This window comes from Rhamphochromis longiceps, linkage group LG4 (genome assembly GCF_057381845.1).
Source record: "Rhamphochromis longiceps isolate RC_006_pf linkage group LG4, R_longiceps_female_GT1.1, whole genome shotgun sequence".
Lineage (NCBI taxonomy): Eukaryota > Metazoa > Chordata > Actinopteri > Cichliformes > Cichlidae > Rhamphochromis > Rhamphochromis longiceps.
In genome coordinates, this window is record NC_140560.1 from 26,767,068 (window position 1) to 26,793,113 (window position 26,046).

Sequence of the window (26,046 nt, forward strand, 5' to 3'; positions counted from 1 at the left end):
TACAGCAGGTGGCAGGATACCTCCAACGAACAAAAGCTTTAATAACGAAAGGAATCAAATGACCTATACAGCTTTGGATTAACAAATGAAATATCATGATATTTCATAAAGCCCTTATGCCAGTGGGGCAAAGACTAGACTTATATCACGCGTTCAGATTGTTTTATTGAGTGGTCTGGCAGACAATCAAGCAGCAGTCAATATTATGGAAATTAAATTAGCTGTATAGTGAGGAAGTCGTGTGCCCATTAAGGCGTAAGGCTCAGTGCAATAAAAATGCCATTAAAAAGTCATCACAACAAAGGATATAAGATTACTTTCTACAAGGACACACTACACATCATTATTATGGAATGTATTTATACCCTCGTTTTGTTTGGTTTTGGTTTGTTGTTTTGATTGTGTAAAATTTCTGAACAACAAACTCTTAAAAAACAACAACAACAACCCACATGTCCTCTGAACTCCAGAAGTTGTATGTGGGACACGTCCTGACACTGGCGAGGCAGTTTAAGGCATGGACATGTACCCGGTCATGAGGTCAAATGGATCGAACTTGTTAGCAAGCTCCAGTCTGATCGTTACATATTGATTTTCTAAGTTTTTTTTTCCTTGCCCCAACAAAATGCGTAAAGTCAAACCCACTACCACATACCGGAAATAACCAACTTAAACGCATCAGCACTACTCGACTTGGGATAGGAGGAGCAGTCACGGGGTTTATTTTGAAGTTCCATTAATGTGCGCTGCTGCATACATGTTTCGCTCGGGACGTTTCAAAGTAGTCTGTAGAGCACGCTCCAGCGGTAGAAGTTTGTTGTGACTCGGTTTGGTCGGATGCTTGTTTTCCTCTGTCTGGTTTTCTCCTGCCTTGCTTCGCCCCCCCTCTCTCTTGCCTTTGGATGACCGACGTAACCTCACCTCGCGGCCGGTTGCTTGACCAGGGTCTCCTGCTGTCAAACTTTAGTTGACATGATTTGGCGCACCGACGACGGATGGACTTAAAGTTTTTGGGATTTTCATCGTTTGCCAGCCACTACAAACGTAAAGGACTTACTGGAACCACATTCGAACAAGTTGTCATTAACTTTTAACCAGCCAGAGACATGCAGAAGTTAAATTCCACCGGTACTCACAGCAGCATGCTCCCCCAGGATGAGGAGCTCCAGCGGCGGTTAGCTGACAGCGGAGGATCCGGGGAAGGGAGGGAGAACGGAGCTGGGAAACAATTCCTCACCCAACCTGAGGTGGAAAGCTCGTTTTGCACCAAGAGGAAGATGCTTGTTTGTTTGGATGTGTTGTGCCTTTGTATTGGTAAGAATTTGTGTTACTATTTCACTTAACAAGTGTACTATTTTAAATCTTTAAATACCTAGATCAGTGTTTTAATGACTCTTGAATTCTGTATTTGCTTTTTCCCTAATGTCATAAACAAAGTTGGTTTCAGACAAGGGGCAAAAAAGCACAAACTATCCAACGCTGGATTGGGATTTGTTAAAGTTAACGAAGCTGCAAAGCATTTTTCCAGAAGTCAAGTGGAAACTGCTCAGACTGGAGCAGAAAACTTCAGCTCGGTCCCCTCTACATGCACGTGGGGGTAGGAGGGAGGGAAGAACCGGGGGAAATGTGGGTGGGGGCTCAGCTGGCAGCAGCTGAGTTGTCCCGGGAATTCATCAGTTCCCATGGTAACTCTCAAATTTCCCGGGAGAAGAACGTGGGAATAAGGATAAAAACGTGCCCCGTGCGTATGATCTGGTGCTGAATTACCTCTATGCAGAGCTCTTTAGCCTCTCTCAGGGTTAGCTTACTGTTTGTAGCCAATAATTCACCACAGTGTGCACAGAAGCCTTGCTTATATAACTAGCAAGCTTCACATCAAGAAACAAAAACTGCCAAGGCCACAATCAACACAGAAATGAGAGCCAACGGAGATACTAATCACAACCCAAAAAAGTTAACTTATTATGGAGAAAAACAAACTGGCAGTAGATTCATATCAAATAAACGATAAAAGCAGTAATAGTCACTAACTCAGGCTATAACGTGATTGTCCAGATTGCTTTCATTCAGTAAAAGGGAAACAAATTGTCATTCTGTTCTTCCAAGTGCTTTAAGATTGGTCGAATACTCTCTCAGTGTATTCTTAAAATCTACTTATTATGGCCAGCGTGAGATTGAACTTGCAATGCAGCAGAACAAACAGAACCTCAAACACTCAAGTTGAAGAGTTATAATTGTTCAGAATCAAAGTAAAAGGTTGTTATGCATGTTGACATGTGCTTTAGGCCTGATTTTAGTGCCACCTTTTTAAAGATAGTAGAACCGAATCACATGTTTTTTCTTCTAATGATGCAATGAACCATATCTAAGGACTTTAATGCTTCTGTGTTGTTTTCAGGGCCAGTGCTAAGCCACAAAGGGTATAGGGAATATAGAAAAGTTAAAATTTGTAAAATACCTCAGAAAGGTATTTTTGCTTGTAATTGTTTCATTAACTGTACTTCAGCCCCTTTCTATTAGTAGAAATCCTCCTAAAAATTGTACACAGAGTTTGTTTGTTTGTGTAATAATACATAATTCATAAATTCCATGCCGTCATCTCACATGACTGCGAAAGGGACGGGAGCACCAGTGTTGTGTGAATTAGTGTTTCAGCTGCAACTGAAGCCAGAACCCGTCTAGGCAGACCGACAGGTCTCAGGCTTGGCCGTTAAATCTTAGGAAGTAGCCTGGCAAACTCGATGACAGGTCGAGGTAGTCACTTTTCTATTCTGTACTATGTTATTCTTAACCCCTGCAGGTATACTATTAGCTGTTTAGTTTGTGCACTTTTCTGCAGCTTTGTTCTGGGTTTAGGAAGTGGCTAGCAACTGAGCATCAGTCAGGAAAGTATAGGAAATGGGCTCTCTCAGTTCTTCCCCTAAGACATAAACCAAGCACGCCACTAGCTTTCTCAAAAAACTGTGTGCTCTGACCCTTCTTAGCCCCGGTCTGAACCGATAACAGTTCTGAGCCTGTGTTGCTGGGCATCAAGCTGAACACAGCTGAGCGGATTTATAAAGTTTGTTGGACTAAAACGTTCAAGTCAAAGCTCAGCAATCTCTAAAGTCCCGGTTTGATTTGATTCTTTGATATGTTCCTGGTACACTTTGGCAGCAAACGTGTCTGAGAACATACTGTTACACGTTTTCAAATAATGACTTGCAGTAATAATGCAAAGGCACAAGGTATTAGAGTTTGTGATTAAAGAGATTTATCTTACTGATTTTGAGAAGTAGAGTCTTTTTTTTTTCAGTTTTATTAAGCACAGTGAGACCACAACACTAGCTATTATATGTCACAGATAACAATCAAATGTCCTGAAATAAGATGTAATTTACAGTACAAGGCATTATTTCCCCTTATTGTTGCATACAGTGCTGTATGGGCTATTGGATTACTCCATCCTGACTGTATCTGTCTCGCAGAAGCCCGACATTGACTCATCTATGGGCATTTGGCATTGAATGTCATCAATTGTTGGAAATGAATTGGACCCTTCATTTCTCTTGACCCTCATATGTCTGACTAATCAAAATTTCCCTTAAAAGTGCCTTTATCAGATTCCCTCAGACAGTTGACCCACCAGCATTATTCATTCTTTAAAGGGGCTCATTCACAACTGTAAAAGTGGAATTTGGCCCTGAAGCACCGCCACTCTTTATGCAATCAGCTGAAGAGGGATTCTGCAATGTTCTGAGGTTATCGCTGTCTCTTTAGGGCTTAATTCACATTTGAAGTGGCAACGTGAAACTAGTATGTTGTGGTGTTGAATGAGCTTTAATCTGTCTGTGGAATGTGGTGACATTGAACTCATTAACTGTGGCTTTGGCTGAGTTTACCTGACCTGATTCTTTCTCAACACCAGGCTTGTCTAATATTGTTGTACTTTGCGTATCATAGTGTTGATTATGGGGGTGTTCGGGCATGCACATGATGCCTGACAGAGATGGATTGTTTTGGTTAAGCTCAGTGCCAGTAAGTTCCATGTGATTTGCAAACTGCAATTTGTTTTCAAGTCTTTGCCTGTGTGCTAAAGTGTGTGCATGCATTATTGCTGGGACTGGGACTCAAAGAGAGATGACAATATTTTTCACCCTGTGGCTGCATGTACTATGTAGAGCCCAGCCACGCACATGTCAGGAGGTTTGAGGTTTTTGTCATATCTGACGAGCGTGCAGGGACAAGACTTCTAGACTATGCTGCTATTTCCCTCCTGCGCAGGTGGCCCTGACTCTATCATCGCCATAATAAAGTAACTCTCTTTAAGGGTAACTGAATGAAAACAGCACTTGAGTAGCCTGCTGCACAACAAAAGCTCATACAATATAAGTGAAACATAAAGAATGTTATGAGGCACGACTTTTCTCTAGAGGTTAATTACAGAGCTATGCCATTTTCACACATGCCTGAAATGCAAAAGATCATAGCCGTGGTTAAAATGATACAGTTTACATGGATTGTGTTTTTGTGTACAATAGAAAGAGAAAGCTGGAAACAGTTGATTGCTGTTGTATGTGTGTCAAGACATGAAGCAGCTTGCCAGAACAAGATGACTGGTATCTACTTAAGTGATCTGAATACTGAAAGGCCTGCCTCTTTCTACCCTACATCCGCTTATATCCTCTTCTCTTTTTATTATCTTTTCTTCAGCCGAGCTCTACTTTGGGACCAAAGGTGTCCCACTGATGTAGTGAGGCGTGTGAGTGTGTTTTACGTCTCCATGTGTTTTGGGCGGGTGTCAGATTTTTGTTAGAGGATTTTGGGTTATACTTATTTGGCAGAGAAAGCTGCCAAGTGAGTCAGGCAGCAAAAGGCTGACATGTCAGAGCGTGCAGTTGTGTATAGGCTCCGAAATATTAAATTGTGTGCGTATGTGTAAAAGTGTGGGTGTGGGTGTTTTGTATGTGTATGAGTCATCGCTGTTAACTACCCTACTACAGCTGCCATGTGCTTGCTGTTTGTTGACAAATTTGCCGGTCTTGTTTTGCTGTGCGTCTTAGGCCCTGACTCTCTGAAGTTAAGGAAAACATTGGCGTCAGTCTGCGGCTGACAGATGGAGCGCCATTAAAAATGGCTCAGTCAAATCATTAGCTAGTGGAAGAACTGATTTCGCTTTCTGTCCCCTCTTAGTCTATTAATGCATCTCCTTCCCGTTTGACAGTGCTGCAGAGTTACAGGAATCCATTAAGTGCGCTGTTGCTCAGACAGACCACATGGGCCTATTCACTTCACTTCTCGGTACATCTTCCTTCACCCATTAGCATGCTGGAATCGACTAAGTCCCACGTATCTATAGGCTGAGGGGCAAGTAAGAACTTGAATGAAGGAAAAGCCCCAAGGGTGGAGAGGGGAGTAAGATCCGGAAAGACTGAGGAGGCAGAATCTACAGTAGGGGTCAGGGGTCAAACCCTTGGTTGCTCGAGGGATCCTATACACAGCTGTCTGTTTATGTCTCAATGAGGAAGTAGTACTCAGAACCAGATAGGAAATGTTCAGACAGCAGATAGCTTCAAATGTACTTTTAATGAGAGCTGTAATCTTCTCCTAGATGACGATTCCATAAGTGCCCAGGGTGGTCCATAGGTATTAGCTATAATGAGCGAATAAAGATGTGTGTATCGCTCTAATCCTCAGCGCTCATTAGCTCCAATGGGCCTGGAGAGGATACCAGAAGACTGTCTACCTGACTCCGAATACAGGCTGTAACTCCGCCTTTTCGTCTGTTAGAACTAACGATTTGTCTTCTGTCTGTCTCCCTATAAGAAAACTTAGACATTCCCTCTTGGCGCCATTGCATAGTTACCCATCATCGGGTACATTTTATCAGTGTGTCTCATCTCACCTGCTGGAGCCCATCCTCCCTTAATCATCTCAAGCTCTGACTGTCCTAACAGCACATTCCCCTGCAAATCCGAACACTCTGACAAAACAGCCCTGCAGGTTTGAACTTTTTCCATCCATAGAGTGCCACCGCAATCATGCTGTACCATGCTAAATACCTCTCCAGCAGTCTAACCCAAAATCCTGTGTCATTTTCACATTGCAGACTGGCAGCTCTCATCTCACAATGCACGCCCTTACCTTCATGCCACAAAAACCACTGGGGAACTCTTTAAAGTTTCCAAGATATGCACCACAGTGGCGGGTTCTTTATGTTCTTACTGAATCAGACAGACAGACAGACTGCTTCAAACTTCCCCGCTCCGGCCCTGAACTCCAGAGTCAGGCTCCAGGAAGCAAGGCACTGAAGTGTGGCAAGAACAGAAGCAACTGTGGGAAGCATGTCTCTACTGGCTAGTGGCAACAGTAACAGTGGAAAGGGCAGGCAAGAAATCTCCTGGTGCACTGTTAGGAGTTGAAAAAGCTAAGTTTTTAAGCGTCATTGTGTTTTATTTTTCATGGTCATGGAGACGTAGGGTTTGCATTTGCTCTGTGTTGAGTTATTAATGTAGTGCATTAAACCTCCATAAATATTAACATTTTTGGCCAGCGAGGTACTTTGAGCGGTCGACTGTTTCTTTCTGGGGCCCCTGTTTTTGCCTACATTAATGAGTTGGGTATGGGCTGATAAATGAAGCAGTGGGTGTACTTAAACAGTGTGTGTGTGTGGAGTCCAGCTGCAGCAGATGTTGATGATAGCAGATGGTTAACAAAACTCTGTTGCGGCTTCTCAGCCCGCCTTTGTTCTTCACTTAAAAATCTCTCGTCGACGCCATCAGGGCAGACAAAACAGACCCATCTCCCAAAACAATCCAGCCAATTATGGGAAAGTAAAAGAGTGTGTGTGGGTGTGTGTGTGTCAGTAAGGAGGCTAACACTTACTCTTCCCCCATTCCTCCCTTACCTGGATTGGGCCACCAAGGAAGAACAGGATGTACCTGTCATACACACACTGCACTTTAATTGAGTTTTTTGCCATCCGCGGTTGCCAATAATAATCACAGCCTTGGTGCGAATGAATTCACCTGCTGACTTACCTGCCCTACAGTACAACTGCCTGTGTGTGTTTGTTCTTTTGTGTGATAGAGAATTATGCAGTGAGGCGCACAGACTCTCTCTGGACTAACTTTTAAAACAGTCTTTTGTTTCAGGTACAAATTCTCAACTCTGCCTGTAATGATCTCAAACTGAGAAGGGATTAGATGAAATAACAGATCTTATGAAGACGGCTTCAGTCATTATTGCACAAATAATTGCAAAAACCCACCCAGTCCATCTGCAGACTGCCATTTATGAGCGTACTAGGAATGCCGTCACGCTGCTTCCTTGTAATGTTGTTACTGGGGATTATGAACCTCGCAGAGATTCAAATTCCAACACTGCGCGATACAGTTCACTGGCTTATTATTTTTGAAAGGTTGACTTGAAGGTAAATAAGCACCTTAAAATTTAGTTGTGATCTCCTGGCACATGCAAGCTGGTGAAGAGCTCAGTGTGGGTGGACCACCCGTGAAGGGTGCTGCACAGGCCACGCTCATCCCGGTCCCAGGTCCTGCAGGCCACATGGCTCTGTGTTGACAGGTCACTAACAGTCTGTCCTCTAGCTTTATCAAAGGGCAAAAGTAGAAAGAGGCCTGTGCAGTCAAATATTATTGAGTGTGATGGAAACAGATGACCATTACTGTGGCTTGGAGATAGCTTTAGGATATGTCATGCTAATCCATGAGTATACACAGGCTGTTTTTTAGTGATAGAAGCAGCAGCATCCATACGAGTGAATTTAGCTCTGTGATAGTGATTGTGGTGTCTGCATTAATGGCTGTGTTTTGGATTGTTAGGGGGTTTTTCTGTGGTTCATGGCTCTGGCATGGTTGGTTAATTTTTTCCAGGTGTTTTTTTTTTTTTTTGCGGTGTGTTTTGGTTGTCTTGTTAATCTATGCGGCTGTGGATTTGGTTTGTCTGCATCTCAGTGAGGTTTTTTTTTATTTTTTATGTGTATGTGTGTCGGGGGGTATTCTGCCTGTTGAGGCGGGGTCGTGTTTACAGAGCGGGTCCCATCAGAGCCCAGATCTCTGACCCTCACATTCCAGAACCACCACTAATCGCCTCCGTCTGCTGTTCTTTAAAGAGGAACCTTTGCTGCATGTCTCTTGGCTCCATCTTTCCAGTTTTTCTCACCCCAGTTTTACTGCCCCCCCCCCCCACACACACACACACACACACACACACACACACACACACACACACACACACACACACCCATTTGTCAATTCTCCGCCCTTGTGGCCATGCATCGCAGCCTAGCTTTCAGTCCAACAATGAATTGATCAGTAGATGTTGAGCAACATGACTTGAAAGTATGTCGATGAATTCCTACCATCTGCCCTCTTTTCTTTGCACTCCTCCTTAAACCACTTTTTTCATTTGCTGTTTTTTTATTTCTTTATTTTGTTGCTTTTGGTTGTTGTTGTTCCCCTCTCACAGTGAGCTCATTCTGGGCTGTGGTCATAGATGTGTAAATTAGAACCAGAACAGTTTCTCAGAGAGAGGCACATATCCCCTCTTTTCCTCCCTTCCTCTTTCCCCTTCTTTCTATCCTTTTGACTATTTGAAAGCATTCCTGCTTTGAATGTTAGGCCCAGTGAGCAGCACATTTTGGCTCTTGGAGCCAGCCCACTCCTCTGCCTCCTTTTGTGTGCTCTTGCAGGCCTTCCTGGTCTGGCTCTCTTTTGAGCATGTCTTGGCCAGGTGCAGAGGTTGGCTCACAGCTGCCTGACAGATGAAGTGAGAGTCTGTGGAGTGTTTTTCAGTCATGTTGTGAAAACATTTTGAATGTAGTTGTAAAGCATAGAGGTTGACTGTGACATAGGAGCTTGTAATTTCTTTAGGATTGTTCACAAACTAAATAACTAATGTGGTTTCAAGTATGTTTGCTCAGTTTTTCTCTTGTGATATTATCAAGGAGCTTTTTAAACCACTAAACCACTTTTGTCATGTTTAGTGATTATTGCATGCAAAAATGGGGAAGCATTACAAGCCGTCTCTGACTGACGTGACACTTCCTTCGCCTTTAAAAAGTCTTACAGTATAAGTGTTTGGACTTTAATGGAGCTTCTCACCATTATCTCTGTGTCAATACAACAAAATACTGATTTCTGGAATCAGATGAGGGGCTTTTAATGGATTATATGGAAACCAGAAAGGGTCAAAAGAAGCCCCTGTTCAACACAAAATAGTACTTGTTGTTGTTGTTTTAAGTATTTGTTTCATTATTAAATGCTAAAATGTATCATCAGTGTTTGATTACCCCCAAACACAGCATGTCTCTCTCAGTTTAAAAGTCCTTATAAAATGTCATCAGTGTTTTATTTTAGTGGATTGTTGTTGTTGTTATGTTGGGGCTTTTGCATAACACTTATTTGAAAGGAGCTGACTGTACTGGAGAAAAAAATCTGGGTGTGGAATCAAATACCTCACGTCTCCACTCGGGTATGACATGCATAGGGGTATTATGATCAAGTGATTCAAAAAGATGCATTTCATGCAGGTAACACAAAGGCAAACATGAACTCTCATTGAGGTTATTTATTTATCTACCAATTAGCACAAAAGCAAACACAGGTACTCCATTGATCTTAGCTAATGTAAACTCTCACTAGGATAACCACAAGATAGAAGAAGAAGAAGAAGAAGAAGAAGAAGAAGAAGAAGAAGGAGATGTTCTAATAGATTATTTTACTAGCAAAACATGTTATATGAGGCACATCAGTGAGCTGAATTTCCATATGAAGAATCTGTACATGTGTTATCTGGATGGGATGAGTGAGAGATTGGGGTCAGATGTGAGGCGTTTGCTCTGTGTGCTGGCGTCACAGGCTCTGCTATCTGTCTACAGGATGTTTCCCTCTCTCCTTCCCTGCCGTAACATCTCATGAAATACATGGACGCGAGCTTGTTTTTAGTCTTTGTTTTGTCTTTCTGGGAGGGCAGCTTGACTTTGACTGCAGAGTTTTTTTTTTAACACACACACATTTGACCTATGTCTTACTGTATCCCAGCCTTAATCACGTCTCCCGTGCCTATCAGTAAGTTCAGTAAGGTTGAATGAACAGCATGGGAGTTTAGTTGACTCTGTGTTTGGTTAAAGCTGATACGGAGCCAGTTTTGGCAGATCTCAAAGTGGACAAACTGTAGCTACCTGCTGTTCATCAAATACTCATTTCCCACTCTTTTCTTTCAAAATTTGGTGATTTATCATGATTAAAGGAATGTTTTCAGACCCTTGTTTATGTGTTTGAGTGAGAATCCTTCTGGCCTGGTTTTAAATGTGTATCCTGTGTTCTTTTCAGTCACGTAGTCTGAGAGATTCTCTGGCAGGAGCAGTGTTTTGGCCTGGGAGCGTTCCAACCAACAAGCAGGCCTGGGATGATAGGGAAAGGCACAGAGGTTAATGATTAGTCCCATGTCCTCGCTGCATTCCATGGGGTGACAAGGGGACATGGGATAAGGGACAGAGAAATGGAGCATGCTGGGACTTTAGAGGGATATTGGCTATTAGTGTTAAGTACAATGCAGAACAAAAGCCGTGCAGCTCAGCCCTCGTTTGTGGAGCTACAATCACCACCTTCCAATTCGTCATTAAAAACTGGTTAAAACGCTAATTTTCCCCAGTGAACTTTGATCATGAGACTGCGTGGTGATGTTTACCTAAGCAAACCAGACCTTGGCCACTTTCACCTGATAGCGTAAATTCTTATAATTAGTGACCAGGCAGTAAACATAATGTGAGACAGCTGTTAATATAAGTTAAGATGGATTAAACTGTGAGTCACTGCTTTTGGCTTGAAGAAAACATACTTGTTTAACAATACACAGTGACTTTATTGTGTTCTTTGAGCACACTGATGTTTTTGTGTAACATGCTCTCAATAACTTCTTCCTCCTTCCTCATCTGAATTCTCCACTGTCATGCTGCCTCCATTTTTTCACATCTTTTCATGTCTGTCAGCCTTCTCCTTCTCCCTGCTCCCATGTTGAAAGCAGCTATGTGTGGAATTCCCTGATCCCCAGGAATCTGGAACTCATATCACCAAATGACTGACGCTTTAATGCTACCCCCCTTTATTATGTTAGGCCATTTTCATATGAGTAGACAGTACCGTTGTCCATGTATCGCGCTGTCTCTTTTATTTGTCATCGTTGTTACACAGACCACATCATAGATATTCATCAAGCCATCTTTTGTTTTGTTTTTTTGTCTGCCTCCACTCCCTTTTTCCCCCCCGACCCCCACAGCCTCCATCCCATTTTTTGCATGCGAGATGAAGTTTGTGACTCCCTACAAACGAGGCTTTTTCTGCGGAGACCCCAGCATCACTTATCCCAACATAACGACCGAGGCCATCCCCGACAGCCTGCTCATCGCTGGTGGCATCGCCATCACTGGTGTAGCGGTAAGACAGTAATTGATGTTATGTGTAAGGACAGTGAGTTAAAGCTATCATCATCTTCTTATAGTGTAAATGTGCTTGTGTTTGCTTAAAAGTAAAACAAACATACTTTCACAGTATTTGTTCAGCCGGGCAGTATGGCAAGTTAAAAGTTGTCTCCTGTCTTTGTTTCTTTCAGATCGCTGTAGGTGAATGCTATCGTGTGCGTTTCCGAGGTGTGCACTCACGAGCTTTTGTTAGAAACTGCTATGTGTCATGCCTGTACAAGGAACTGGGAAGCTTCCTGTTTGGCTGTTGTATTGGTCAGTCTCTCACCAACATGGCCAAGCTAAGCGTAGGTCGCCTGAGACCCAACTTCCTGGATGTGTGCAACATCACATATGCATCCATTAACTGCAAGGAAGGCATCTATGTCCCTGCAGAGTCCATAGTCTGCAGTGCGGAGAAGAAGTTGGAGGAGGAGGCAAGGTGTGTGGTTTATATGCAATTATCTGCTTTCTCAGGGTGCTGTATACAGAAACCCAAGTTAATGTGTAACATTTGGCTGCGTTTATGGATCTTCTCTTTCAGGAAGTCCTTCTTTTCCGGCCATGCTTCCTTCGCGATGTACACAATGCTTTATCTGGCAGTAAGTCACCTTTGCTTCACAAACAAACAAACACACCCAGTCTATCGGCGAACAAATCTGGAAAGTTGACCTCTACATACACCTGAGCTCATATTGTGTAATTACTGTATTCACCCCAGTGTTTATAGTATCAGAGGAAGATTACAGTTCTTGCTTTGTTTTCAGTTTTTAAAGACAACACCAGCCCCTAGAGGCCGAGAACAATGCTAATTGAACATGTGGAAAGACACACCAAGCCATGTGCTGTTAAATACATTCACGGTTCCCGATCTTTGAGAGAACCAATTCTCTACAGGCAGCCAGCTTCCAACCAAAAGGGCTGGTGAGACAGAAAGATAGGGAGGAGGAGGATTTGGAGTGGGGTAGAGAATGAGGGAGAATGTTTTCCACAGGGAACATGAATAGATGAAGAGACTCCACAGACAGAGGAGGCCTTGTTGTGGGTCTCATTTAGTCGAGGGGGGAGAGCTGAATATGCCTGCTGAGAGATCGACAGGCTTCTTTCAGCAATAGACACCCTCTCAACCCTCCAAGCCTCCCTCCCCATCTCTTCATTTTTTTCTCACAGCACACTGCCCTGTAGTCATGGGCGCATTGTGAGAGAGAAGTGACAGTTAGAGGGAGACAAAAGCACATTATTGTCTATGAAACGTTCACATACTTCACATAACCATCATCGCTAGCTGCTAATTAATGGTTTTCAGGTGACATAAATATTTGTATTCATCTGAGATGAATGAAAATAATTTGTTGCTTTTCAAAACTCAAAGTGAGGAGAAAACCTTCTCTATTTGTACAGTGCTGTGTCTTATTTCTGTATATTTCAGTTATAAAGAGCCAGACTTGCAGGTTGTTATTTTTGTTTTGTCTTAAGCAGTAGTTTTCCAGACTCTCTGAAAGTCTTCTTTCATTTTCACTTCAGTCCATCTGTCTGGGACTAGAGGAAAGATTTTTTTGTTGTTGTTCGTCAGACCACTTACTGTAACACTGACCTATGAATTGTTCAAGCATAACACCTATCTTAGTCACAATCTAGCAAATAACCAATTATAAATTATATTTTTAGGTACTTTGCTACTAACGGCCTGTGACAAAACACATAATTTCTTCCCATTTCTTTAACCGAATCTATGGAAAATATGTTCGAAAGGGATAAAATAACGGTTGCACCAACAAGGTGATTCTCAAAGAGCATTTAGCTCAAAAACTTTACATATCTGTGCATGGTGTACACTGTTTCCTTAAAATATTTGAGGAAACTAGATAAATGGAAGACAAAATACGAAGTTTCAAGCCTAAAAAAACTAAAAGAAATCTACAGCAGATGAGCAGTATTTGAAAGTCATGTCCTAAGAATAGGGGGGGGAAAAATCCAGCAAAGACCTGACACAGTACCTCAGAGACACAGCTGGCCCTGTCCACCTACTGTTTGCTGAAACCTTGTTAGAGATAGTCTCAGTGGAAGGTTTGCTTTCAAGAAGGAAACCGGGAAGAGAATGCTCCAGTATGCTAAATTAGACAAAAACGTCACGTCTTCAAGTCATTGTGAGTACATACAGAGAAGGTCAGGAGAGAAGTTCAACAGTGAGTGTCTACAGCTATCTGTAAAACATGGTGGAGGCTCTGTCATGGTTTGAGGCTGTATTTCAGCCAGTGGCGTTGGGGATCTTGTCAGCATTGATGGAAATATGAATGAAGAAAGTACGTCAGATTTTGACTCACCGCTGGATACTGTTTCTGAAGCATCTGATTGGCAGTCGTTTCATTTTTCAGCGTGACAATGCAGTGCAGTAAAACCATACCTGGATATAAAAATTCACAATGGAACACTGTCAGTCATAGACTGACCTCACAAGAGCAAATCAAAAAAATAATAATAAGAGAACAGAACAAAAGGCAGCCAGCAGCTACAGAAGAGCTTTGAATATCCTTGAAGATGCCTGGAGAACTATTCTTGAAGACTACTTAAAGAAATTACAGGGAAGCTTGCCCAAGAGAGTTCAGGCTATGTTCAAAAATAATAAAGAAAATATCAATTTATCTTTCAACAAATCACTACATCTATTTCTTCTTTACCTAGCAAAAGATAAAGAAATGAGGGGTGGCTCATAATTACTGCACAGTTTTTTTTACAAGTCCACAGCAAAATGTTCCTTTTTGAACCAAAAGAGAAAGAAAGGGATGAATATTGTGGGACTGACTGAGAGGAATGAAAGGGTAGCGAACTGAAAGGAAGAAGTGGCGTGACTAAAACAAAAACCTAGTGTTTTTTTTCTCCACACAAGCACGCACACACAGAAGTTGCTGCTTACAAATTATTTGACAGAGCTTAGACAACCTAGTGAGAATGTGTCAGACTTGCAGCTACACGCCACCATGACCTTGCCAGCTACTTGTGTGTACAGCAGGAATAGTGACACCTGTTCTCAGTTAAGATAGGAAAAGGAGAGACAGCGAGGATCGGCTTGCCAGCAGTAATGTAGACCACATGCTCCCCAGCGGCTGTTTGACTCAGACATACCTCCAGCCACCTCATAAAGCGAGCCCTGCATCTGCATTCAGCTCGACCTGTGACCCCATTTTCACGCACACAAACAGGACCTCTGTACTGTAGCGCTGATGCACGGGATGAGGATGAACAAAAGCAGGAAGTTGGGTTTAAAAAGTGCTAATGAAACCATGCCAAACTTCTCTTCCCCCCTCTGGGCAGCAGATTAAATGGATGTTCATGTTCCACTTAGTTTATAGAACTTCAGTCATTAGACATAACCATAAATTTATGTTTGTGGGGGCATACATTAGCACATAAGTGCCCATAGCCATATATTCACTTAGTAGTGAAAATAATAATGGTATTTATCTTCTTTTTTTGCAGTTCTACCTGCAGGCACGGCTGTCGTGGCGAGGAGCTCGGCTATTGCGCCCACTTATACAGTTCTTCTTAGTAATGATCGCTGTCTACACCGGATTGAGCCGCATCTCAGACTACCGTCACCATCCCACTGACGTCCTTACAGGCTTTATTCAAGGAGGGCTCACCGCATACTGGGTGGTATGTTAAAATTCACTGTTGTCTAAATAGCCTGAATACCAGTTATCCTTTTCCTCGCAGGGTTTGTTTCTCGCTGCTTTCTGCTGACTGTGTTAGCTCAAACACTATGCTTTCTCCCTCAATTTCCACTCTCTGTTTATAAACAGTGAGTGATTGACAGCATGTGTGGTCTGCGTGTCTTTCCTGACAATTGTTTTTTTTTTTGTCTGTGCCTGCAGGCCTTCTATATCTCCACCATGTTTAAGCCCTGCGCCCGCCCAGACGGGTCTCCCACTAACATGTCCCTGGAGAGTCCACTGTCCAGCCAGCAAACTGTCTGTTAGCAGGTGCATGCAGTCATTTCAGGAATCGGAGGATCAGAGAAGTGAACTGCAGAAATACAGGGAGAGCAGTAGATAGCACAGGTGAGGAGCACAAAGAACTGAGGAACTAGTTTAGAAGAAAGGATATCATTCTAAGAAAATATTGAGAGTACAATCTAACCTGCTTATACTTTTGGTATATTGATATACACGCAAACATACAGTCATCTAACACATATAGACATAAGATAAATGCAACAAGACTACAAGTCAAACCCGTCCAGTGGAACAAACTTTGTGGTAATATTAGAAATATTTTTTTATATATGAAAAAAGATTAAAAGTGTTTATTTTTCAAGATAAGTTGTAGAAGCTGCTAAAGTTGAAAGCTAGTTTGTTTTCTTCTGGTATGGAGGGCTTTGGCAAGTGCGTTTGCTTAGCTTTCAAAGCCGAGCCAGTCACCCTTTGGTCACGGGTTAGAGATGAGAAAATACCAGCCTCGGTTTTTGGTTTTTGATTCCTTGCTCAGCTTGGAAAACATGAGCCAGCAGCTGTTAACTGAGACCATCGGACCTCAGATGTAAAGACAGCTCTGTGCAAAGTGACGGAACAAGCACAGGCTTCCTAACGATCTTTGCCTTCAGTCGCACGACGTGCCACTAACCTAAAAAGTCGACCCTACACCACTGTGACTACATGATAAAACACATGTAAGCAAAGGACAACAATGTTTGAGCTGTGATAGAATGCCATCTTTCTCTTTTGAGTAACCAAGTCAGTGACTGGGAGCAATCTGACCAGGTAATTTCTCTTCCCATTCACTGCCACTTTCCTGCTACTAACCACTTTGACTGTGTCTCAGAGGTGGAGGTTTTGACTGAATTTTGTAACCTCTGACCTTTTGTCCCTGGACTCCAAACTCTTGAGCTGCACCTTGATTTATGCCACTCAGACAGGAGCTGTGCAGCCGCGATCCCAGCGGTCCTCCTGTGCGTCTTTATTAATAGCACTTGAACATAGTGGAACCCTCTAATTATAATCAATATTATATATTTTATCACAAGTTTGAATAATCAGTGTTTATTTTTGTTAATGTCTGACTCATACACTATATTCTTTTCATGAAAAGATAATTATTCAAACTGAATGTAAATAGCAATTTCATTTTATAAACCACAGAACCACAGAATTTCAAGTATTAGTTCAAGTTTTGGACCGTTTTTACATGTTTATGTAAGTGTTTGTATTTACGTTTTTGTCGATCGGGTACAGAGAGTTGCTCTTGTACCTGTTGTAACTACTAGACTGAGCCACAGATGTTATCAGAAAGCTATATATATTTTTGTGTTCCCAGATATTTTTGTTTGTTTGATTTGTCTGTGAATGCCACAGCGGCAGAAATAACCACTGTACTCAAAAGAAAACCAAACCATTAAACCATCGAATGTTGAATGTTTCAAAGTTCTTCTGTCTTTTTTTCATGTTTAGCTTCGGCAGACTGAAAAGTGCCTAGCACACCTACACATACTGAACGTCAATGTCAGAATCAGAATCAGAATCAGAATACTTTATTGATCCCTGGGGGAAATTATTTTTTGTTACAGTGCTCCATTTTAAACCAATGTATCAGTGTTTTTAAAAAAAAGCCATTTAGCCTTTTCCTCATATGGACATTCATTATTTACGCGGGGGATACCAAACATGGTGTGGAGGTGAGGAAATCTTGAGCTAAAATAAAACAAACATTTAACAGAAAAAGTGATTTAACCATGTGGGGTTTTGAAGCTTCCACTCCAGTGCCCTCGTAGTTTCCTTCATCTCTCTCTCCTCCTTCACACCCTTCCTCGTTCTGCCCCTTCTCAGCACTCGGTCCTTTTCAAGTGCAGTGGAGCATGATGGGCTGTTTCGGGGGGTCATGCTACCATGGAGATGCTTAGCCAGATACAGGTCAGGGCGTCTGAGGCATTTTCTTTGATTTCTTTTTTCTCTCTCTCACTCACACACACTCACTCACTCACTCACTCACTCACTCACTCTCTCACTCTCTCACTCTCTTTCTCCAATGTACTTCGAGGCTTAGGGAGGGGAAAAAAGCAGCTCAGATGAGACAGAGAGGGCAAAAGAGAGAGAGAGAAGAAGCGAGAGCTTCAGTAATGTCTGTGTGCATAACGATAAGGTAAGGGGACGAGCAGGGAAAGTGGTCCAGTAATGAGGGGGAAGCGTAACGGAGCAGTTGGCAGAACAGATGGGCTGGTAGATTGGGGAGAGTAAGGGTAATGGTTGTGGGCATCAGGGTGGGAACAAATGTGATCCCGTTTTTCAGGCCTGTTTTGTTTTATAGGACTGTAACTGAGAAGCCTCGTTTTATTCCTGAGCAATACATATATGGCTGTGGTATTGTGACAGCTCCTTGTCTGTCTGCCTCACTACTTGTTATTGTCTAACGTTTAGGTGTGTGTGACCGAGCTGAGCTTACACGCCCTGTCAAACATGACATCTCGTTTACACTGTTACTGGCCTGCTCCTTGGTAACCCTTCAGCCCTAATGGAAATGAATGGGAGTCAACAAGCAGAGGCAGACTCCTCTCTGTGTTCACATTACTGAGGTCCGGTCAGAAGGGCCTCGCTATTTGCACTGCCGCAATTGTGCACACAGTAGGTCAGCACTGTTCATTTCGACTGGCCGTGGTATTTGTACTGTTATCTCAACAGGTGAAAGCCATTATTGTCCACACGCTTGACTGTGAAAGAAAATTAAAACCACTTTTTCCTTCTTCCTCATACTTAACTTTGGGCAATTCCTTGATAAGATTATGATTTTTGTGAAATTGGACGGGAGCAAAAATAGCAGTGCGGATGGCGGTGCTGATTCTCAGCAACACAGAGATAAGCGTGCTGTGGAAGGCACGTAGCTCACCTGCGTATCTCTTTGTGTGAGAGGAATAGAGTACACGTGGGAGTAAAGTTATCATATTTGTTTTTTTTTCTGACAACGATAACATCGTCAAGAAATTTGTAGATTATCCAAATTTTATGGGCCCATATTTGAAGTGATGAAATAGCCCTTGGCGCCTAATGGAGATACGAAATATCTCTTTTCACAGAACTAATGTAACCTGTCTTTGTTTACTACAAAGTAAAAGCTGCTTAGGAGTGAAAATTGACTTAACTGTTTGTGAAGAGGAAAAGAAATTTCCTTGCATAGGAGTTTTCGTTAGTAATTTACCATACGTCTCCGAGGCATTACCGACTTAGTCTCTGGAACTCCGCTGGCCTCTTATCCAGCTGTAGTCCAATTCTTAATAGAATTAAAAAGGATTAATGGGCTCTTTAGTGTGCTTGAGTTCAGGCCTGCTCCCCCCAGCCTCGCTGCTATGCGCATTTTTAAATCTCCTATAGTAATGACAGTGAGTGAATGCACAAGCTGTAGCCATTAGGCACATCATGTCCTGATGTGAGTTTATGAAAAACATTACTTTGCCTGTTCCCACTTAGATAAATTGTCTTGCTTCTCCTCTCTTCTCCCTCTCTCTCTGTGCTCCTCAGGGATTAAGATGTGCCCAGCCATGTTGACTCACTGAGTGAGCTAAGAAATCAACACTTAAACTGATCCACAAAGTACTAATGAGGACCTACAGGTGGACAGCTGGGTGCAATCACTCCCAAATGGGAAAACCTATGTTAGTGTGCATTCCCTTTGATGCATGAAAGCAAAATGCATACCTTATTTATCAGTCAGGCACATATGTACACATAGATAAGGCATGGAATATCTGACGAGATCAGCGTAATCGTGGCGGCTGATGAAGATAGCACCCCTTGTCACATCCTGGCACTGTTATGCACCTAACTATACAGCACTGGAGCTCAGATTCACTATTTTTTGAAGCTTATATGAACTGGTAACCACACATGGAGACTTTTATAAAGGGCTCTATTAAAAGAGAGTCAAAAAACAAGCTCCTGCCTACTGAGACCCTTTTTTCCTGTTAGCTTTGCTAAATAATAAATGAACACGGGATTCCTCATACGTATATTTGTTCAAAAGCAGCAATGTGGTCTCTGCATTATTATACGCATAGCTTATAACTTGCCCTTAAGCCACTATTTACCATTTTAAAGGTCATATTATTGTCTTCGCAAAAGCAAGGAAGAGTTAAAAGAGCACAACACATCGGAAAGGCCACCCATCGTAATGTGTGTTGAGTTCATTTTAGTGTTAAGCTTAGGATGCCCTTGGTTACCTGGAGCTTCTCTTTTCTGAGGTGGAGGAGTCTTCAGCCAGGGATCTACTTGTTTCTCATTATCTGTGTCATCTATAAAACAAACCTAAAGTACATGCCCATTCTAGATGGATAAATCTGACATGTAAAAATCTAGCTCACAGTCATAACAAGCCGGGTGGACTTTGACAAAACATTCTCCAATAAAACAAACTTATCTAACAGGGTCGAGACAAGACCTGTTGTCAATAGAGATAGCCAACCGTTTTGTTTTGCAGCCTGAAGAATGAGGGATGCTAAGTGAGTGTGTGTGCGTGTGGATGAGTGTTTGGTTCCTGAAGACAGACTGGAATGTAAAAACAACATCTCTCGTCTAAAAACAATAGTCGAGACTTGTGAGGTGTCAGTGACGACGACCGCAGCAGAGAGGTGGGAAGGTGGGAGGAGGATCCTGGGTTTCAAGGTCAACACGCTCAGCCTCCTGCAGCACGCACATTCGCGAGTGGCGGTAATATGATGGTGACATAACACTCAGTCTTTGCTGGTACGCGCAGTGGAATCATGCAACAGCTCATTTATCAGTTAAGTAACACTGGATGCATGTTATACCTCACCACTACAGGTCTAGGGAGCTGGTCTCACATGAGATATCACTTGGTGTGAAGAAAACACGCTGGGGGAATATACATCACGTCATTGCCTTCATTTATGCAATAATATCTCTGTATGAGTTCGGTTTGTTTACACATACACACATTGGCTTGTTTTTAAAAGCTCATTTAGGCCATGACTCACTCCTTGCCTTACACATGCTATCATAATCCACCATAGACTCCTTACACCTTCTATTTTACTTAATGTGGCTTCTGTGAAGAACATTGTTAAACTATCTCATACGAGAGGATTACTATGTGTCAGTGCAGGATTAAACAGTAAAGAGAAAGAATTACACTATTTGTGAAGCAGTGTAGTGTGGACAGTACGAGTGAAAATTAAAAACCTGAGGTGCTGAGGTCACGCAGCTCTGCAGTACCTCAGGGAGCAAATGAAAGGCACTCGCTGGTGCTCAGGAAACTGCTAAGTACAGTGTAGGCCTCTCTGTCTTCGCGCCCCAGTGTGTATGTGTGTATCCTTTCATCTATTTTATGTGCATGTAAGTATGATGATAGCTTAGTGCCACTAGTTTAATGAGCAAGCACACAGGCAATATTCTTCTAATTCCTAGTTATGACTGAGGTGAGCTTGTGAGTAACTTGTGTGTGTAATACTGATCCACTAGCATCACTTGCCAAGGAAAGCTTGTGTATAATTGGCAGATTGAGGACACTCATTAGAGTACAGTAAGAAGCTGATATTATATTCAGCAACAGCAGTGACTCATTATCATATCTGTCGCATGGTCTTATCTTCTTTTGTAATTTGTGTCTCAAGCATCTCTTGAAATGAAAGCTTTTTCCTCTCCTCCCTCCCCAACACTACCGGACAACAGATGGACTGCACGCACTTTTACGATGGATTGTTTACAGTTATTTCATATAATTGTCGAACAGTGTCAGTCTGACAGTTACAACTCTGCTCTTTGCCTCTGTCCTATAATTATGTTTCTCCTTCCCCTTGGTTTGGTGGCAGATGATGACAGCGGTGGAAAAGCCAGGAGAAAAAACCTCCTGCTGGAAAATGAGGACTGATGGCAGTGACAGGCAGATGATCCCAGGCCAGGAATCACAGAGGCATCTACCTGTCTAGACATTGAACAACTGGCTAGAAGTGGCACGTTGAAAAATGTTAAAAATGTAATGTGGTTACATTTAACTTGTTGAAGGTGTGAATCACCTGCTTTCATGGATTTCACTGAACTGAGTGCTATTCAAACACCATAAAACTTAAGAGTGAAAACTGGCTTTTTTTCCCCACCATAAATATTTGACATGTAGAGGAGAAAATTCAAAGGTGAACTAATAACACAAATGGCAGCACCACTCAATCTGAATATCCCGGTAAGGTACCAGAGCCCTGGAAGTAAGGCATCTAAATGACACGTATCCATTGTTAATGTTAATGTGGGCTTTTTAAGCTGCTACGTGTCAAAGTAGCTGCTGTGAAAATGGCCAAGTGGCACACTGGTTTTAATGAGAAACTTTAAATGGTTTAAAATGTGCCTTCTATGTAGTGTTCTGCTGTACTACTCTCCATTCTCTCTCCAGTTTTTCAGGTGAGTGCCTCGCTGATCCGCAGCACAGCCAAACACAAGGCTTTGCTTATTTAACAATAAGGATCAGCCAAGTGTGAACAGCTACACAAGAGCTGGCCTAACCAAACATGACACTGATAGACATACGGACTTAACTGACATTTTAAAGCAAACCAGCAGCCCCCAGTTTACAAATCCCCGACCCCAGATACTCCATTCACAGTGTGTCCAAGAAAGGCTGGATACTGTTGTGAATCACAGGGAACAGTACAGAGAGCAGCTTCTAAACAAAATTAACCGAATGGGTAATTTGATGTGAATTTCTTGCATACTTTCTCAGGAGTCCATTTAATGTGCAGTGCATGCCAGTGCTTGTAAATGTGCTTGTGCGTGTGTGTCTCAGAACAAATGGTAGTGTTTGTGAAATGTGTTGTACTATGTGCATGTACGGATGCTGTGTGTGTGTGTGTGTGTGTGTGTGTGTGTGTGTGTGTGTGTGTGTGTGTGTGTGTGTGTGTGTGTGTGTGTGTGTGTGAGAGAGAGAGAGAGGCTACAGAAACAACAGAGGGCAGGATATAAAAATCCTGATTGTTTCTGAGGGATTATCCTTCACAATGCACAGCTTTATCAGAAAGCCTCGATTGCTGTAACAAGACACGCTTGCCCTGGGTTTGCCCAGCCAAATACTAAGAATCCTGAGTTACCCCAGCAGCGAATCACAAGGGGGGGAAATGAAGAGCGCAGAAAAAAGAAACACAGGGGAGAAGGAGAGCAAAGAGTCGACACTAGATCGAGTGAGTGGATTGAGAGGGAAAGCGGAGAAGAATACACAGAATAAGGATGGGAGAGAAGTACACAGAGAAAAGCAGGAGTTGAACAACTTCAACTGGAGGCCATGCCTCAAACAGGGGTTTGTTTTCTGACAGCGATCCCTCTCAGGAGATTTGGCTGGAAAACATATTGCAGTTATAGAGCCTGTCCAAGTTGCGCAACATGTGCTTCAGCACCATGTGAACAAAAGCTGCTGTGCATCATAGCATGCTGTGCTGCGACTGTTTTGCGTGGCATAGCCTAACGCAGGTCCACTAAGCTTTTGTATTAGAATACTGATAGGCCCTCAGGCTGAGATTTAAATGTAAGCAAACATCTGCCAGATATATGAGGTTTGGCAGTGTGGAGGAGAGGTGCTTTTTATTGGATCATTTTATTTGCTTCCTTTTATAAGACTTTCTCAGTAGGATCAGGTTGCTGTGCCTGATCTTACCAAACTCTGCAAAGGGGAGCTGTGGTTTTGGCTGACTGTGGAAGGGGCTTTAATATGCGCACATTGTAGAAAGTGGGTTTGGGTGTGCAGAACGTTGTGTGAGGCCGTGTGATTAAGCGTAGTCATATATTCCAGTGACAGCTTCATTCCTTTCACATGTGAAGAATATTTGTTTAGATTTGCAAATTTACTTTAGATAATTGTTCATTTGTTGGTTTTTGAAGTGCCATTATGTAACCTCGTTGCATGCTTGTGTATTACAGAGCACAGTGATACATAACTGTAAATAACGAGATGGATGTCATATTTGTGCACATATTTCTCTGTAGGGGAGTATGTGTTGATGTTGAGGTGTTTGGTGTGCTGGCAGTGTGCAGATTTCCTTCACACTGAGCCAAATGGACAGACTAAAGTTTTGCAGCAATCCCAGCGCAACATGCTAGTTCTCCAAACTTTGCTCTCCTTTGGTCTTGCACTGAGAATAAGAGATGATACTTTTTGCCATTTTATGTGAATACACCCCTGCTGACTCTTTGCTTTCCCTTTTAAACCCAGGAAAATGGAAAATGCCATGTAGATGTCTGTGATCTTAAACTATGATTGGCTAATATAACTAGTAAGATTGCGAACATGATACTGTTGTCTTAAAAGCAGTTACTCTTAGTCTATATAGTATATACTGTTTCGGTTTACCGTGGGGGTATTTTAAAACCGTTGTGGAACTATGCAAACACAAGTGGGGTACTGAGCAGCCAGCGCTATTGTTTCAGACCTACTCAGGATTCTTGGGATGTCGCTTTGCCTCAGCTTTGACTCCACAATTCACACCACACACCCCATAGTGTGCTCAGATTTTGTTTTAACCCGAGGTCTAGAATAATAAACTGCATTTTAATTAGGCTGATTTGCACCTTTTCTTTTGCTCTTGAAAACAGTCTGCTAAAAAGAGGCAAAACAGAACAGAAGAGATGGTATTTCGTTTATGCAGCAAGATGAAAGCTGTTTATCTCTCATCACGGCTTTTATGAACGGAGCAAGAAGGGAAAAGTTCAGACAGGCAGTCAGATGACTCAAGCAGCAGTACTGTAATCACTGATTCACACTAAAAATCCCATTTTAACTGTCTGGAATCTATTCAGTGAGATGTCAGACCTAGATGCATGATGTTTGTAAGAGCAAACCCGTGTCATATGGCCATGTTTGTAGCTTTGTGTGCGTTTGCAGGCTGTCCTGCGTCATCTCTGCTCTGCTGTGTTTATGCAGAGGCTCCATGGATATAGAGGGACAGCAGAATATCCAACCCCTCCCACTGTCACTTGATATTTACGGGAAATGGATCAGATGATTGGACAAGTTCGCTTCTACACATTTCCCCCCAAAGGGAGCTGAGCCAAGTTCATTTACTCTTTCATTCATGCCCGCTATGATGCTGTCATCTTTATTCATTAAGGATGTAGTCAAGAGGTGATGAAGAGTGATGCAGAGTTAAGCTAGTTAGTTACGCCAAACTGGCTAATAAGCAAATTTCTTCATCTTCACTGTCCCTTTAGATTTTTCCACACTGAAGCCAATGTCATAATTATGTTTAAGGTGAAAACTCCACAGTGCTTTTGAAATTTGCTAGAATATGCTGGCGAATTATTGCCGTGTAATAAACGGAGCAGGGTGAAAGAGAGGTTAGGAGATGGTAGAAGATGACAGATCTGGAGGGAGAGAAAGAGAGAGGGGCCCGTATCGAGTGACACAGAATACAGTCTGTGTTTTCTCGGTGGACCAGAGAAGATGCAGTGCAAATGAAGCATGCTGCACCATGGCAGCCTCTGCTTTATCTTTGCACCGTGTCTCTGTGTGTTTGCATGAAAGTGAAATGACAGGGGCCTTTTTGAGGCCTCTGTTGTCTCATGGTTCCAATATGTTGGGAGGACTCCATCCACTAACAATTTCCAAAGATTACACTAGGATAACTTTAGCCACGAATTTTTCAAATGTATCCGTTTGTATGGTAAAAGCATCCTGCTAAAATACAGAACTCATACTGACTTACAACATGTAAGCAATTATGTTTGATGTCTTATGTTTTTCAGCTTTGTTTATAATGAAAGTAACCCTCTGTGGTGATTTCATGTCACTTCACGACAGGCTGTTCAGTGTGTCTGACCCACATGGCTAGGGCCTCCCCTTGTGTTTAGTGTGCAAAACTACAAATGAGAAGGGCACTCAGAGAGTGCATCTTCCACTGAGACTATATATTTCACAGTTTCAAAGAAAGTGATCTGCAACATAAATTACAAGGTTCTTTTTTTAACCACACACAACCTTTTCACCAAGTAATGCAATTTGCCTTGCTGGTCTGTTTTTGTTTTGTTTAGATTTTTGTTTTTCAGCCCAGGGTCTCAGGTCACTTCTGGGCTGGAATAAGTTCCAATATGGTCCCAAAGAGATCAAATTTCAAGCTGGGATATTATGTCCTTCTATTTACTGAATGCTACCACTTTCACCAATGAATAATGACTCAGATACTACAGATACTTTAGGTTAGTAAGAGCTAAAAAGTTTCAAAAATAACCATACGTACATAAAAAAAACGCTTTAACACCTTTAGCTGAACTATAAGTTGTTTGACTTTACACTCAGACACAGAAGAAGACCCTTAGACCCCTCAATCACTGCATATATTTAGAAACACAAATCCCCCTCTGTTTTTTTTTTTGGAAATCTCAATACCATGACCATGAGCACTTTCTTATTTTGGGGTCACTGTTGCTTTCATGTTCCACATCTTGTCTAGTTCTCTCTCAGCCCTGGGTATTTCCCTAGCTCCTTTTGTTCCTCCTTTTTGATGTTGCTATCTCTGGTCTGGCTACATATATCATTACGGCCTGTAGAGGTTGTTCCTATGCTGCCATGATTGGCGTGTCTGTGCTGTCTTTCAGTTCAGCTTTCTCGTGCCATTC

The 26,046-nt window shown here is 42.4% G+C and overlaps 1 protein-coding gene across 1 annotated transcript; it reads left to right on the plus strand.

The window, feature by feature from the left end:
- Positions 1 to 597: 597 nt before the first annotated feature.
- ppap2d (phosphatidic acid phosphatase type 2D) lies at positions 598 to 16,861 on the plus strand. Its single transcript, XM_085404178.1, has 6 exons — positions 598 to 1,314; positions 11,278 to 11,435; positions 11,611 to 11,900; positions 12,003 to 12,060; positions 14,936 to 15,112; positions 15,331 to 16,861. Exons 1-6 carry the CDS (start codon positions 1,107 to 1,109, stop codon positions 15,433 to 15,435), a joined length of 996 nt encoding a protein of 331 aa, XP_085260304.1. The 5' UTR covers positions 598 to 1,106; the 3' UTR covers positions 15,436 to 16,861.
- The last annotated feature ends 9,185 nt before the right edge of the window (positions 16,862 to 26,046 follow it).